The sequence below is a fragment of the Mirounga leonina genome, unplaced genomic scaffold (genome assembly GCF_011800145.1).
Source record: "Mirounga leonina isolate KUSES-001 unplaced genomic scaffold, KU_Mleo_1.0 Mir_118, whole genome shotgun sequence".
Lineage (NCBI taxonomy): Eukaryota > Metazoa > Chordata > Mammalia > Carnivora > Phocidae > Mirounga > Mirounga leonina.
In genome coordinates this window covers 557,550-573,044 of record NW_023270277.1, presented here as the reverse complement: position 1 = coordinate 573,044, position 15,495 = coordinate 557,550, and the positions used below count along the sequence as shown (strand labels likewise).

The following is a 15,495-nucleotide window of genomic DNA, read 5'->3' as shown; positions in this document are numbered from 1 at the left end:
TCAGCTCATCCCTACGCACTTACAGACCCAGTGACCGGGAGCCCCGATAGGGCGTCAGCTCATCAGTGGCCGGCTCTGCCCTGAGAAGGAATGAACTGTGGATTCCCCACGAGGCAGCCCCGTCGGCAGGTCTGGGTCAATGTGCACATGCTGCCTGCACCAGGGCATGGGCTCCCACCCATCTGCTGGACAGCAGTCTCTCCAGGGCAAAGCTCTCCAAATGAGGGTGTTCTTAAGAAAATTACACAGTGCTTAAGTTTCAGATCACACAGTAGTGTCTCCAAAGTAAAACACCTCTCAGCTTAAACAATCACAACTACACTATCGTTTAACATTTCCTCAGAAAACCCAGGTGCCGAGAGCTCAGTTATAACCTGGACAGAGGACCAGAGCAATTCCTCCTGCACCGAGGACAAGGACCCTGACTTCTACCAAAATTCCCAAATCAAGTTCCAAGACCAGGAGAAACTACTTTTAGAGACTTGTCATATGATCGACAAGAAAAACGCAGGACCCACCTGGTCACAAGGGGAAGAGCACTTATTCTCCGTCCTCACCTGTAGAGAGAAGGAAGCAAGAGAGTCAGTAGGACAAGAATATTAATGCCATCATTTTTCAACCTGTCGAATCAGCAACTGAAATTAATTAGCCGCAGGACGTGTCCTTGGGAACAAGCTTCTTCTACGATGCATTTCTTACCTAAAAACCAAATCATGTACCACAGCAATGCTACAGTAGAGAAAAACCCCACTATTTTTTTTAATATTCTTTTTTTTTTAAGATTATATTTATTTGACAGAGAGAGACACAGCGAGAGGGAACACAAGCAGGGGGAGTGGGAGAGGGAGAAGCAGGCTTCCCGCAGAGCAGGGAGCCCGATGCGGGGCTCGATCCCAGGACCCTGGGATCATGACCTGAGCCGAAGGCAGTCGCCCAACAACTGAGCCACCCAGGCACCCAAAAAACCTCACTATTAACATACTTACTCGTTTTAAATACCAGTATTTTGTGTGAGTGAAGCTATGGGACAGGAGATGCTTAAATTTCAACATCTGTAAAAATGGGAAATGATTTCTGCTCTAGTAATCTTAGAGTTTCCCATCCCACGTGTGCTCCTTTACTTGCCTCTCCCAGAAATCCTGCACAGCAGCACTATTTCCAAAATTTTACCAGGGAGGAAGTGGAGGTCCAGAAGTGTACCACGCAGAGTTGGAGTGCGGCTTTGAATCCACACAGCTGGTTCCCTTCTCTGGGCTCTGCCTGCCAGCTAGAATGTGTAAAATCACCCAGACCTGAGGGGCTCCCTGGTCACAGGCACTCTTGAAATACCAAACTCCCACCACCGGCTAGTTCTTTCTTTTCCTTTAATCCATCCAGATACCTTTGGAATTCAAACTGTCACGTCTGAACACGAAGGTCTGAGAGAGGTTCTGCTCTATAGGAATCGAGCACATTGCTGCTTTCCCAAATATTTTAATGCGCTCAGTCAACCTCTGTTTCACAGCTTCCAGGAACAAGGCAGTGTGTGGGGAAGAAGAGAGGTGGGGGGGTGGCGAATGGGTGGTGGCGTGGGGACGGGCAGCGGGGTGGCGGGGGACAGGTGGCGGGCTGGGGAACTGGGTGGCAGGAGCTGCTCAAGGGTGGGGACAGGCAGTGGGGTGGGGACGGGTGGGCAGGGCGGGGGATGGGCAGCAGTGTGGGAAGGGGTGCAGGGCTGCTGCAGGGTGGGGATGGGCAGCGGGGTAGGCGGACAGGTGGCAGGGTGGCGAATGGGCCATGGAGTAAGGGCTGGGCAGTGGGGTGGGGGACTGGGTGGCAGGTGCTGCTGCAGGGTGGGGACGGGCAGCAGGGTGGGGGGACCGGGCGGTGGGGCGGGGGATGGGCAGCAGGGTGGGAAGGGGTGCAGGGCTGCTGCAGGGTGGACCTGTGCTCGGCTGGGCAGTGGGGTCCAAAGGCTGGTCCCGGGACTTCCTGCTACCTGTTTCCCTGGAACAGAAGCCTCAGGACACAAACACAGTCCATGGGCAGGTCACCTGGGAAGGAACTGATCAAAGGCCACTTTGGCCACGAACGAGTCCTTCCGGGGGCCTACAGCTCATTGGCAGCATACAGTGGTTCCTTTGGGAAGTTACTCTTAATTTGACTTCAACTCCCAGCCAGCTATTTTGTATTGACTTTGAACATCAAACAGATCCCTCAAGGAGACAGGGCACTTTCTCCTTCCTAGATACTTGCACTGAAACTTTGGGAAGACATCTTGCTGGGTGGATATGTGTCTTGTTTTCATAAAGTTACAGGGCATTCTGTCTTCAACCTCATTGGGGTCCCCCCGTTCCATCGATGCATTTGGGTAAAGTGTACGTGGTATTACACGTACATGAAAGGGTCTGTGCTTGTGCGGGGACAGGAGGAGAGAGAGGAAGGGATGGGGTGAGCATCCACATGTCTGATTGGGCACAGACTCTCACTCAGGAGACATGTACAGGACTTAATTTTGAACTTGTTTTAATCAGAGATGTGGTATGTTGAAAAAAGTACATATTTCCTTGTTTAATCTTATAACTAATTATTTTAGCGTTAATTATAAGTAACAAAAAATATCAAATCATTTTTGTGGATTAAGTGCAAAAGCAGAAAGTCCTGGGAAGTCTGCTCACCCTCTGTCTTGTCAGGTCACTGATGTTCGTGGACACTGCTCTCAGCCAGTCGGCGCTCTCCTGGGCCGTGTGAAACCGCAGGATCCCCGTGCTGATCCCGTCCAGAGCCAGCACCTCGAACGCGCTGGACCTGCGGAAGAGGGGAGCCGCCCTGTGCACCAGCCCGAGCGGTTCGTGCACGCCCACAGAGCCTCCAGCGCTGCCCAGAGCCACACGGGGAGACGCGGCAGAGGCCGTGGTCACACACCCAACCTGCTCCACATCGTATGTCCCCCAAAAGTAAGTTCAGAACTTTGAAATCCATCATGAATAGCTGTTTCTAATTCAGTAAAAAAATATGACAGTCAATTTGTGTAGGAAATGACTCTTGCTCTTTTAGGAATTTTGGAGTTCTTGTTTTATAGGGTCCTCAGTAATAATTCTTTCCGAGACCACTTATTGTGGTATTAAAGCTCTAGACACAATGAGGATGGGCACTCAAGCATCATCATTCCTCAATATCAACGCTATTTTATGACACACACATATTTCCGATTTACATTGAGCTTTCTAAGAAGTTGGTTCTTTCTTTTTTTCATAAAAATCAACGTGCCACAGACCTTCCCATGGCAAATTATTTTTAACAGCAGGATGATCGTCTCTAATTCAGTAGTTCTTCCCTATCATGAAAGCCTTTTTCAAAGCTACTTCACATATAACTCTTGTGATCAACGGACTTGTGTCCCGGATTCACGTCCCCAGAGTGGATGTCTTGGGAGATGGGGGAGCCTCTGAGAAGGAGGTGAAGTCCAGGTCGAGCCCTGATCCCGCAGGACCAGTGTCTTTACGGGATGAGATGCCAGAGCTCTGTCCCCACCTGGGGAGGACACGACAACACGGCTGTCTGTCAGCCGAAAGAGGCTCTGACCAGCACCGGACCTGTGTGGGGACCGGCGGGGACATCCAGGCTGCGAAGCGTGAGAACCTAAGTGTCTGCTGCTTACGCCCCTGAAGGTGGCACTTGGCTGTGCGGCCCCGGCTGACTGATACCACTATTATGGAACGGAATGTCATTTATGCTCCTGTTCCTTTTTCCTTAAGAAAACAGTGGGTATTAATCCATGGAGCCTACACCTTCATGTCCTTAAGCAAATAATGGAAAGTTTAAAAAATGAATGACAAAACAGGCATATTATTTTAAGAAACAAGGTCCACACTGCGTTACGTATTAATAACTTCAGCTGTGAATTTATTCATGTTTTGTTAAGGATGGGAGGAGGGGACAGTGGGGACAGTGGGGTGTTACAGAGCCTCCCGCAGGCTCTCGAGCAGAGTCCCCCTTCTCTGGTGCACGCAGACACCCTCGACCACTTGTCGGCCCCCAACCCTCGACCTCGTGTCCACCCCTGTGGCCCCCTGGACCTCACGTCTGCCCCGGGGTCCCCAGACCTCACGTCCACCCCCGACCCTGACCTCACATCCACCCCTGGGCCCCCCCATGACCTCATGTCCACTCCGCCGCCAGCCTCACCTCGCATCCGCCCCCTGCCTCCCCACACTTCACACCTGCGCCCCCCGACCTCCAACCTCACCACCCCCCCCGGCCCCATCATCACTGCCTGCATCTGAGCACAAGGCTCACTGACAGACAAGCGTCACTGTCCCTACCTCCTGCTCAGAGATTTGTCTGGAGGGAAACAAGGCACAAAACCTCTGGTTCCTGATCTATTTGCAAAGACGCTGACCTCGTTTGCAGTATAGCGTGGAGACATTCACATTTACGGGCGCCCGCAAAAGCCGTGGATGCCATAGTCAGAACGAATCCCAAACACTGACCCCGGAACTGTCCCTTCAAAGGAACCTGATTTGACTGGATTATTCTGTGGAGCCATTTATGCCAAAAAGCTTGGTTGAGAACAACAGACCGATCACCTGAAAATTAGTGAAGTTTGACAGCTGGGTGTGGTCAGGGAAAGAGAGAAACGCCTGTCATCTCAGGGTGACCGAGAGCACGGCCCAGAGGCTTGTCCCTGAGCGCGGCAGACCAGCATGGACAGACACACACACAAGTAACAGTGACAAGCCCTGGGTGGGGGTGGGGACCCAGGGTGCTGGACACGGGACGGTGTGACTGGTGCATGTGGCTGGAGGTCACCTCGCACAGGAAGATGTGCAAACAGCCATCACAGGGACGTTCCAGGGACTAAGGAATCCATGTCTGAAGAAGCCCAGGCAACAGTGATCCCCCACGGAGGGACAGACTGTGCGGGCAGAACCAGTGGGTCCACCGGAGGTAACGAGTGTAAGAACCGCGATGGAAGATTTACTGGATAGGCTGGAGCGGGTTCGTCCTGACAGAAGGATTAGTGAGCCAGGCAGGTTGGCGGGGTCTGTGCAGCCCACAGAACAGGCAGAAGAAAGATGGAAGAACCCCGTTGGGGGCTCTGAGAAGCAGGAGACATCGCTGGGGGCACCAGCAGGAGCAGAGACCGAGGGCAGACCAAACGTCCTGAGGAGCGGTGGCCGGAGCCTTCCCGAGGGTTCTGAGAATCACTGGTTTGCACACCGGGGCAGGTCTGGTGATCCAAACAGGATCCACACTCACATCCACAAACAGACGCCTCAGGTCAACATGCTGAGAATCAAAGACAGGAGACATGTCTCAAAGCGGCAAGAGAAAAACAACTTGTCACTTACAAGGGAGCCGCAAACCTCCAGCTGACCTCCCGCGGAGGCAGCGGCATCCGGAAGGCAGGAGGAGGATGGCACGTACCCAGCGCTCAATGCACGAGCAGGTCCACCAAGCACCGAGCTGCCACACCACGGCCCCCTGTCCAGCATGAAGATGAAATAAGGAAACAGAGTCTGGGGCTCCTGAAACCCTCTTCGGGGTAGGGATGGGGATCGGGAGCTGAGGCAGGTCCTGTCTGGAAAGTGAGTGCCCAGGAAAGCACGCACCAGGACGGTGACAACGTAATTACAAAGGACAGGATACACCCATTTCCTCTTACTGTAAATAACATAAAAATCCATTGTACAGGGGCGCCCGGGTGGCTCAGTTGGTTAAGCGACTGCCTTCGGCTCAGGTCATGATCCTGGAGTCCCGGGATCGAGTCCCGCATAGGGCTCCCTGCTCCGCAGGGAGTCTGCTTCTGCCTCTGACCCTCCCCCCTCTCATGTGCTCTCTCTCTCTCATTCTCTCTGTCTAAAAAAAAAAAAAAAAAAAAAAAAAAAAATCTTAAAAAAAAAAATCCATTGTACAGTGCAGTATGTCTATGACGTGTTGCTGGACCCACGCGATGGAGACACGGACATAATCCAGGCTCGTGAGCATGAGACACGTCATGTACTTGCTAGTAACAAGCCAGAGGATGTGTGATGAGCTAAGGAATTGGTAACAAGGGGTGAATTAGCAATGAGCTAAATAACCTTCACATGTGATGTGTACACACAGAGTGTCGGTTGCCCTAGGACTCGCCGTGTGCACCTTCACTGACCACAGTCTGCTTCCGCCGTGTCCTGCTTAACCCCGGAAACACACGGGAGAACCACGCGGCTTTCTCCGCCCTTCCTCATGGCCAGGACCCCGGGGAGCATCCTCAGTCTGACGAAGCCTTCCACAGAGCCCACGCGCAGAGCTGGTCCGGCTACGGAAAGCGTGCGTTCTGAGTCCGTGTTTTAGGCACTGAGGCATGCTGACCCCTAACCTCTGAGGTCTGTCCTCCTTGTCCTCGTGACGGGCTTCAAAATGCCAACCGTGCCACAGCGCGGGAGAAGCAAGTAAGGAGCTGTCGGAAGTCTACTGCAAACCCAGTCACTGTGCAAACATCATCACTCAGAACACTTACTTGTGGAACAACGACGCAGACTGAGTGTTGCAGACAGAAACGGTGTGGACGTCAATGCCGATGATACGTACCGGTCGTAATGTACGGAGAGGGAATTTACACTTGGGCTTACTGCTACAAAAGCACTATTAACCAGAGGCAATTATATGAATTTTCAGGCATGCGTGAGTGACAGATTTCCATGCATTTCTTCCAGACTGACTCTGAGGATTTACTTTCTCAGCATTTCATGGGCAGCGTGTTTGGGCTCGTCAACGTATCCCTCCCACAGCGCCCAGGAGGAAGCTGACCACGTGGCTCTGGAGTCAGAGCATCTGTTCGGCCTTTGCGGGATTTTGTCATCGTCAGAGCTAAAAATCACAGATCCCCACCGCTTGGGCTCAGCGTGCTCTGTGATCGTCCTGCATCAGGTTTTAGGAATCAGCAGGAAAAGCGTCCCCGGGGAGAAACCAAGCCATGGCCAGACAGCATTATCAATGAGGAGGTCGAGGGCCAGCAATGCCAAGGCTCCTGGAAAGATACATCGTCATCTCTCCCCGCACCTGGGCAGGAACCTGGGGGGGGGGGGCAGCACACATGCACCCGCGTCCTTTGTGTAACTCGAGGCCTCCACACTTTGGAGCTGGGAGCAGGGCGTGTGTTTATTTTGCTCATGACGGAGAGTTACTGCCAAATGAGAAGAAAATGTGTGTACGTCTCAGACTTAGTAAAATCTTCAAATTTGCTTTCACATATTGTATTTCAAGACTGTGTCTCTAGCGTGGGCATAATTTTTTCATGGAAGCCAGAGAAATATTTTCTTCCTACTCTCCTCATCCGTGGTATTTCTAAGTATTTCTAAGTATTTCTAAGTATTCCGTGTTAAATACTGACACAGATGCAAAAATTTGAGTCTGGGCATCATTTTCCCTACATCGCTTTGTTCATGGTAAGTCACTATTCCTGGAAAACTCAGGGCACAAATAAAGTGCTCACTTGAGCAGACCAAAGCTGAGCAGGTCCGGAAGAGAAAGCGAACTTCTCCCTTGTGGTACCTAAAGGAGCAACTTGGCATCCTCTTGTGTCACCTTCTGCCACTTCCTGAGACCAGGCCTGTGTCCTCCCAGCCCCTGGTCCTGCAGTGGTGTGAGCAGCAGAGGGTCCCACACAGGCACGATGCACCTGACGGTTGGGCACCTGCAGGGGATCCCACGGAAGGAGGAACAGAGATAGAACAGCACCTCGAGGACCCGAGGGACACTTAGGATGTCTGCCTGCTTCCTGCCAGTGTCTCCTAGCAGACGCTCAGCTTCATGAGAACACAGGTCCCGGGCTTTGTTCACCACCGCCAGCACCCCCAAGACTGCCTGCACGCGGTAGGGGTCAAGACTATGTGTTGCCTGAGAACATGCAGCGTGACGCGAGGTGCACCCAGCTGCAGAGCCCCCTGCTCCTCAATTCCAGCCAAGCTGCAGCTCCAACATGTGAAAACAGGCGTGCCGGCAGGCAGCGAGGCCACGCTGTGTGGATCCATTAGGCCAGGCCGGTGAGGAGCCGGCACTGCGTCTGGCAGACGGCAAGCACAGAAGGACTATAATTATCCTTGCTTCTGGGGAGAATCCACCAGTGGGGCACCGACAGTGCATTGGGTGGTGTGTGCTTCTTTCAACACATCTATTCCCGGGGATGTTCGCTGCTTTCTAGGGGGAAGAGGACACCCCAGAGCATGAGCAGTTCACACTCGGTGTTCCGTAACTAGAAGAGCAGTGGCAATAACAAGACCCAGAGGTTACCATTTATTCAAGCCTGGCTTCCTGCCAGGCACTGTGCTATGTGATTTGCACTTTAATTTTAATGTATTTTTCCTCTCAGCCATCTTACAAAACAGGTGTTACTGTTTCTGTTTCCCAGAGTGGCATCGAGAGGCCATGTCCCCTGCCCACGTGGGCAGCTAACAAGGTTGGAGACTCATTCAACCCCACCCAGCTCCCCACAGATCCCGTGCTCTGGTCAGCGAACCACTCGACCTACAAAAACAAAATTATTATCCACATTTTACTCCAAAAACCATGAGCAGCTGCATCATGGGCTTCTGGGTCTGGACCACCCAAAGTCATCACAACAGTGACCAACTGTCACCAAAATAGCCTGGCACCCACCCCACGGCCACCCACGTGAGCACAGCCCGCACAGAGTCCCTGTGAACGCGCAGCCCCAGCATGAGCCTGTCCTCTGTAAATGTCCCCTGAACCCTCCAGCCGCCAACACCAAAGATGCCGCCGCACTTCCCGTCTGTCTGTCCGTTGAATTCAATGTGCTAACTGCATAACCACACACCAGGTGCGCAAGCTGATCTCCCCTTTGTGTCCTCCTTCCATTTCAAAGAGTAAAACCTCACAATTAAAACAGAACACCTGGGTCACATAGCCTAGCACATGAATCAAGCAGTGAAAATCATCCAAGATATCACATGAACGTGGATAGAAAGTTGCATTTTCTGATTGTAGACAGTGAAGCAATGAGCAGTGGGCACCTCACACCAGGGGCTCAGTGAGCTCTTGTGTCTTGTTTCTTCTACCCTAAAACAAGGTGGGAGGGGGCAGGACACAGTAGCAAGCCCAGGTATCGAGGTGCCACATGACAAATTTATGAGTCTGTTCAATTAAAAAATGGGCAGACCCGAATAGACATCTCTCCAAAGACATCCAGATGGCCAACAGACACATGAAAAGATGCTCAACATCTCTCATCATCAGGGAAATGCAAATTGAAACTATGATTATATATCACCTCACACCTGTCAGAATGGCTAAAATCTACAAGACAGGAAGTCACAGATGTTGGCGAGGATGCAGAGAAAGGGGAACCCTCCTACAGTGTTGGTGGGAATGAAAACTGGTGCAGCCGCTGTGGAAAAACAGTAGGGAGATTCTTCAAAAAGTTAAAAATAGAGCTACTCTGTGACCAGCAAATGCACTACTAGGTATTTATCCAAAGAAGACAAAAACACTAATTTGAAGGGATACATGCACACCGATTTCACTGCAGCATTGTTCACATCTGCTGAGACATAAAAAGTGTCCAAAGGTAGATGAATGGATAAAGAAGATGCATTACATACACACAATGGACTACTACTCAGCCATAAAAGTAGTGAGAGCTTGCCATTTGTGATAACATAGAAAACCCTGAGAACATTACATCCAGTGAAATCAGAGAAAGACAAACACTGTGTGATCTCACTTATTTGTGGAATCTAAAAAACAAAACAGAAACCGACTCATAGATACAGAAAACAATCTGGTGGTGGCTGGAGGGAGGGGGTGAGGGATGGCGAAGCAGGTGAAGAGACTAGGAGGTGGAAACTTCCAGCTGTGGGTAAGCAGGTGACAGGGACGAAGGTACACATACGGAGCCCAGTCAATGGCATGGTGGCAGATGGTAACCGGACTTGGGAGGACCATCCTGTAATGCATAAAAACATCAGACTGCTGCCATCTATGTCTGAAGGTAGAAGGATATTGTGCATCAGCCACACTTCAGTGGAAACAATCTTGCGGCTTTATGGCTAAAAAGGAAGCACTGAGGAAGCCTTCCTGAAATGTCAGCTTTGGCAGAAGACATGAGGCCGAAGGGTCCCGAGGGTGTTGGCAGATGCGGAGGTGCAAGCAGGCCTGGCAGGGAGTCCAGGTCCTGTCTGTACCTGGGACGGCTCCACCAAGGATGACATGCAATAGGACTTGTGGGAAAAACAGGCAGCGTGAACATCGGTTGGACTATAGTCTTGTTCTCCCTGAAACCCTGGGCCCCATGTATTTATCCCCAATATGATCTCTGTCTCCCAGGAAGTCCAGACCAATGCATGTCAAAACGGTAGTACTGCGAAGATCATGGCAAAACCATACGGCATTCACCTACTGTCCCCACACATTTGCATTTTCTGAGTTTCCCAGAATTAGTATTTTCAGCTGCGTGTACCTATGGGTATATGCGTGCATACCCCTGTCAGAGACACCCAACAGCAGCCAATCCTCACCCCTGTCAGATGCTCCATGGCCTTCCTAGTGGCCCCCTGTTCTCCAAATACTTATGACCCTCTCTCCCTTGAACACTGATACGTTACAGTTTTTGGAGGCTGAAACCTTAGATTTCTAATTTAACTGTTGTTCCATGGCGTATACACACTTGGGGTGTAGACAAGTGTTCCCCAGTGAGTGCATGACACTAAATGGCATCAAGAAATGATTCCTGAGGGGCGCCTGGGTGGCTCAGTCGTTAAGCGTCTGCCTTCGGCTCGGGTCATGATCCCGGGGTCCTGGGATCGAGCCCCGCATCGGGCTCCCTGCTCGGCGGGAAGCCTGCTTCTCCCTCTCCCGCTCCCCCTGCTTGTGTTCCCTCTCTTGCTGTGTCTCTTTCTGTCAAATAAATAAAATTAAAAAAAAAAAAAAAGAAAGGATTCCTGAGCAAAACTCCATCATGGAGATTCACTGCCTCAAGTCCTCAGGGTGGGGCAGGGAGGGGCTCGGGCTCCAGGCAGAGGTGCGGGACCCATGCTGTGGCCCTAGTGATGCCTCCTCAGCCCTGGCTGGCAATGTAGGCAGGAAGCTGAGGACACGCAGGGACAGCTCATGTCAGGGAGAAGGGGAGGCTGAACCCGTTTCCTGAAGGTGGCTCAGCAAGCCTACAGTAAACACGCCGGTGACAGGGATGTGCCACATTCAGTGGCCAGCACGGATGCAACTCCGCTCACCCTGAACGTGGACATCCCGCAGGTGTGCCCGGCATGCGTCGTGGGTGCCTCCCGAGGTGGAAAGAAAAACATCCCCAAGAGCAGCACGTTTCTCAAGACCACTGTACTCTCCACTGTGTCAGCACACGGTCTTTGCAGTAATTTCTTAGTCCACATGATGCTTAAGCTCTAGCCCCAAAGAGCCTCTGTCAACGATTTCCGGCTAATAGTACATTACTGATTTTATGGAAGCACAAAAAAGAGTAAAGAGGAATCTCAAGAGAGTGTAAAACAGAAGAATACAGCACTTCGTACCCATCTCTGCTTCAGTTCTAACACAGGCCAGTGACGGGTAATGACTTCTTACGTCCTTCCCACAAAAGTGCTGGGTTCTCTTCATAACCCCATGTAAATCTTTAAACAACTAACAAATTTTAGAGAAGAAAAAAGAAACCACAACAATGACATAACTCAGGATAAAAACAGCCACCTGATGCTTATTGATTGTGACTTTGTAATAATGTGCAAAATACTGCATGTATTGCTCTGGTTCTAGTCTTCGCTCCACTCCCTGCAGAAGGTCCTGATACAGTCACCGATAGAGACGAGGATGTGGGCGCTCACAGAGATCAATCAACACGCCCAAGGCCACAAGAAACTGGAAAGGTGCATGCACACAAGTGCACACACACGGCACACACACAGGAGCCCACGCACGCACGTAGGAGCCCATGCACACACACAGGTACACACACGCACACACGCACACAGGCATGCGCACAGGAGCCCACACATGCACACAGGTGTGCACATGCACACACATGCACACACACAGGAGCCCACGCACGCACACAGGCATGCACATGCAAATACACACAGGAGCCCACACACGCACAGAGGAGCCCCCACACACACAGGTGTGCACACGGAGATACACACACATAGGCACACACACAGGAGTCCACACATGCACACAGGCATGCACACACACACACACAGGAAAGCACATAGGAACCCATGTATGCACACAGGCATGCACATGCACACACACATGCACACAGGAGCCCATGCATGCACAAGGCATGCACACGCAAATATACACACAGGCATGCACACAGGAGCCCATGCACGCACACAAGTGTGCACCCGTAAATACACATGCACACAGGCACGTGCACACACATGCACACATGTGCACATATGCACACACACGCACACAGGAGCCCACACACATGCATGCAGGAGTCCACACACGCACACAGTTGCACACAGGCGCACACACACGCACACACACGAGCAGATGCACACAGGACCCAGTCTCTGCTTCTCCAGCCTCAGTTCTCATGACAGTGGCCCGAGGTGTGAGTAGTGTCGGGTTATGTTTGTTACCACCATGCAGCCATCTGGTTTGCACATATATGTGTTTGGTTTTCAGCGTCACCGACTCACCAGGCGGTCCCAGGCGCCAGGCACGTGAATGAGCACTGCGTGTGTTCCCCCCGGGGATGCAGATGCCGCCTCAGGCCTGGTGCTGGTTGGAGCAGCTGCAAAGTTCCAGGCCAGGCAGGCTTCTGTCTGAGGGGTTCTTCCCTTCCCGAGCAGAGACGAGTAAAGCCCTGCCAGCACCACCTGAGGACCCCACTGTAGCCTCTCCACAAACTGGCAGATGTGACGCTTCGGAAACCAGGTCGGGACACCTCTGACCTTGGGTCTCGGGGAGAAGTTGTGCTTTGGAGAGGTCGGGTCTCTGGGTGAGAGTGGGGTGAGCATCCAGCCGGCAGGAGGCAGCCCACAGGGTCTGCGGAGGCACAGGGTCAGGCCTGCCCACCAGGTGGAGGTGGGAATGGAAACCCAGCTGAACCTAAGTCACTGGGTTTGGTCTCAAAAGTAATTAGAAAGCTGGTCCAATTTGTCCTGCGGCCCCAGCCCCAGGGCCAGGGCCCACGGCAGGAGATGACTGTGGGAGGCCTGCCCACCAGAGCTGCTCAGAAGCCTGTGGACCCTCCGCCCACACCCCGGCAGCCAGGCCCCACGCAAGCTGCTCTGGGCGCTGGGTGGGAATTGGGTCATTCGGGGCATGGCTCCATTCCTGCCGGTGAAGGTCCTGTCCCTCCAGTTCCCATGTTTCCCTGTAAGGATGGGACGCTGAGGACAGAGGCATGAAGACAGCCTGCAGCTAGAGGGCCAGGCCGGGGGCTCTGGCTGACGGACCGGCACCGTGGGAGGAGGGCCAGGATGAGGCACCAGCCACCGGAAGGGCCAGAAAAGCAGGCATGCAGGTCTCCAAAGACCCCTTCCTTCTGACTTTAAAACCCGTCCTGTTTGTTTTCATCCCAAACTCTAGGAGAGGGGAGCCTGCAGGATGTGTCCTGCATGGAGAACAAGGCCTGATGTTGGGGACGTGAGGCTGCACGGTGTCGCCTGCACACAGGGTACTAAACCCTGGGGGCACCACCACTGGGCCTCAGAGGCAGCGAGGACAGATGCCATTTTGAGGAACCGCCGTCTGATATGCGGACACAGAGACAGGAGTGCTTCTGAGTCGGCAGGCACAGTGGAGGGGAGAGGCGCCCCCAGGATCAGTGTGACGGTGTCCCCAAAAGGAGCCGCAGGAAGGTGCGGGTGCCGGCCACTGGCACTGTTTACATCAGTTACTGCTCAGAGTGGTTCTGAATTTCCAGGATGCCCAGTGCAGGCGGCTGTCCAGCCTCATGGTCGGTGCTTTGGAAAAGCGTATAGAGAAAGCACACAGACTCATTTTAAGAGATGAAGCCAGCAATTACAGACCAAGAACACATGATGAAGATTTACAGTGTTCCCCTCTCTGTGCAGGGTCCTCGTTTCTGTGTTGAGTAAGCATGGGCTCCGAGGCAGGCTTCTGTCCCCCCAGGCTGGTCAGTGACCTCTGGAATCACCCGGCTGAAGCCCTGGCCTGTTGCAATGTCAAGCGCCCCGCTCTCTGGTGGCTTAAGTGGCTGACCCAGAAGCACGGCTTCGCACAGGTGGCCTCCCAGACCTCCGTGTACCTGGATGCGCTCCACGTCTGTGGGAACGCTTCTAGAATGGCATCACTCTCTTTCAGCAAACATGAGCACCCAACCGTCTCTCCCCAAAATGAAATTTCCAGAAAGTTCAGAGCCAGAGTGTTGAGAAAGACAGCAGCAGCCTGACGAGTGGGGGCTGCCAGTCTGCGGGGGCCGGGGCTCCCTGCAGGCCGCACGGGGGCAGGCAGGGCAAGGGCTCTTCATGATCACACCTGAGCAGGGACGACAAAGACCGCACACTTACACACCTCACTGCCGACGATGCTTCTCCCGCCACACGTCTGGCCCATCCTTCCCACTGTCCACCACCATCCTCCTGGACAAACACGAAGCCTAACGACGACCACAGGAGCCCACCCTCCGAGCACCCATGCAGACCAGACCCTGAGTTCCTGACCGTCCCTCTCGCCGCCAACTCCACCCACATCCTGTGCAAGCCGCTCCCTTACTGAGACGCCTGCCCACCCCGGACACAGTCTCCCCAACTCTGCCCAACCACAGCTCAGGCACCACGAGGCTGCGCCTTTAGGGTTCTCAACCACAGAAAATTACCACAGACAAGTCCTTTTCTGGTATGAATATTTAAACATGACCATCCTTTGCAAAATAAGTCAGAGTCTTTAGCGGGGTAATTTTGACAGGTAGTATCACTTTTCAAAATGTTGGTATCTACAATGTGTCAGCTCCAGCAGGACCATGGTGAAGCCCATCTGGCCCCTGATGGGCTCTTTCTTCTAAAATAGGGTCATCTCCTACAAAGAACAATGGAATCTTGCTGTACGAGGTAAGACATCACTTCACTGTTTTCTTTTCTTTTCTTTTTTTTTTTTTAAGATTTTATTTGAGAGAGAGAGCGTGTGAGAGAATGCAAAAGAATGCAGGGGGAGGGACAAAGGGAGAGAGAATCTCCGGCAGATTCCCTGCTGAGCGTGGAGCCCCACATGGGGCTCAATCCCACGACCCTGAGATCATGACCTGAGCTGAAATCAAGAGTTGAACGCTTAACCTACTGAGCCACCCAGGCGTCCCTTCACTGTTATTTTCAAAAACTCGACAGAAGTGGGACAGAAAACCCAAAGTTGTAGTTTTGTTCCTTTCCTCCCTCCTCCTGCCCCTCCTCCCTTGTTTCCGTGTTTCAGAAAGATAAACAAGATCAACAACTCTTTACTCTTTTAGAGGCCAACATCAAACGAGGGGTATGGAAAAGGCTGGTCTGAGTGGGACCCCAGGAAGTTGCATCCTGGAAGAGCCCCCCTGCA

The 15,495-nt window shown here is 52.5% G+C and overlaps 1 protein-coding gene across 1 annotated transcript in view; it reads right to left on the bottom strand.

Moving 5' to 3' along the window:
• The window catches only part of LOC118007321 (gamma-2-syntrophin-like), a 219,473-nt gene that overhangs the window by 62,375 nt on the left and 141,603 nt on the right, over positions 1-15,495 (bottom strand). Inside the window, exons 11-12 of the mRNA XM_035000341.1 lie at positions 2,658-2,787; positions 519-557 (exon numbers count right to left, since the gene is read on the bottom strand). Of these exons, the coding sequence (XP_034856232.1) occupies positions 519-557; positions 2,658-2,787 (169 nt within the window). The remainder of the gene's footprint in view (positions 1-518; positions 558-2,657; positions 2,788-15,495) is intronic.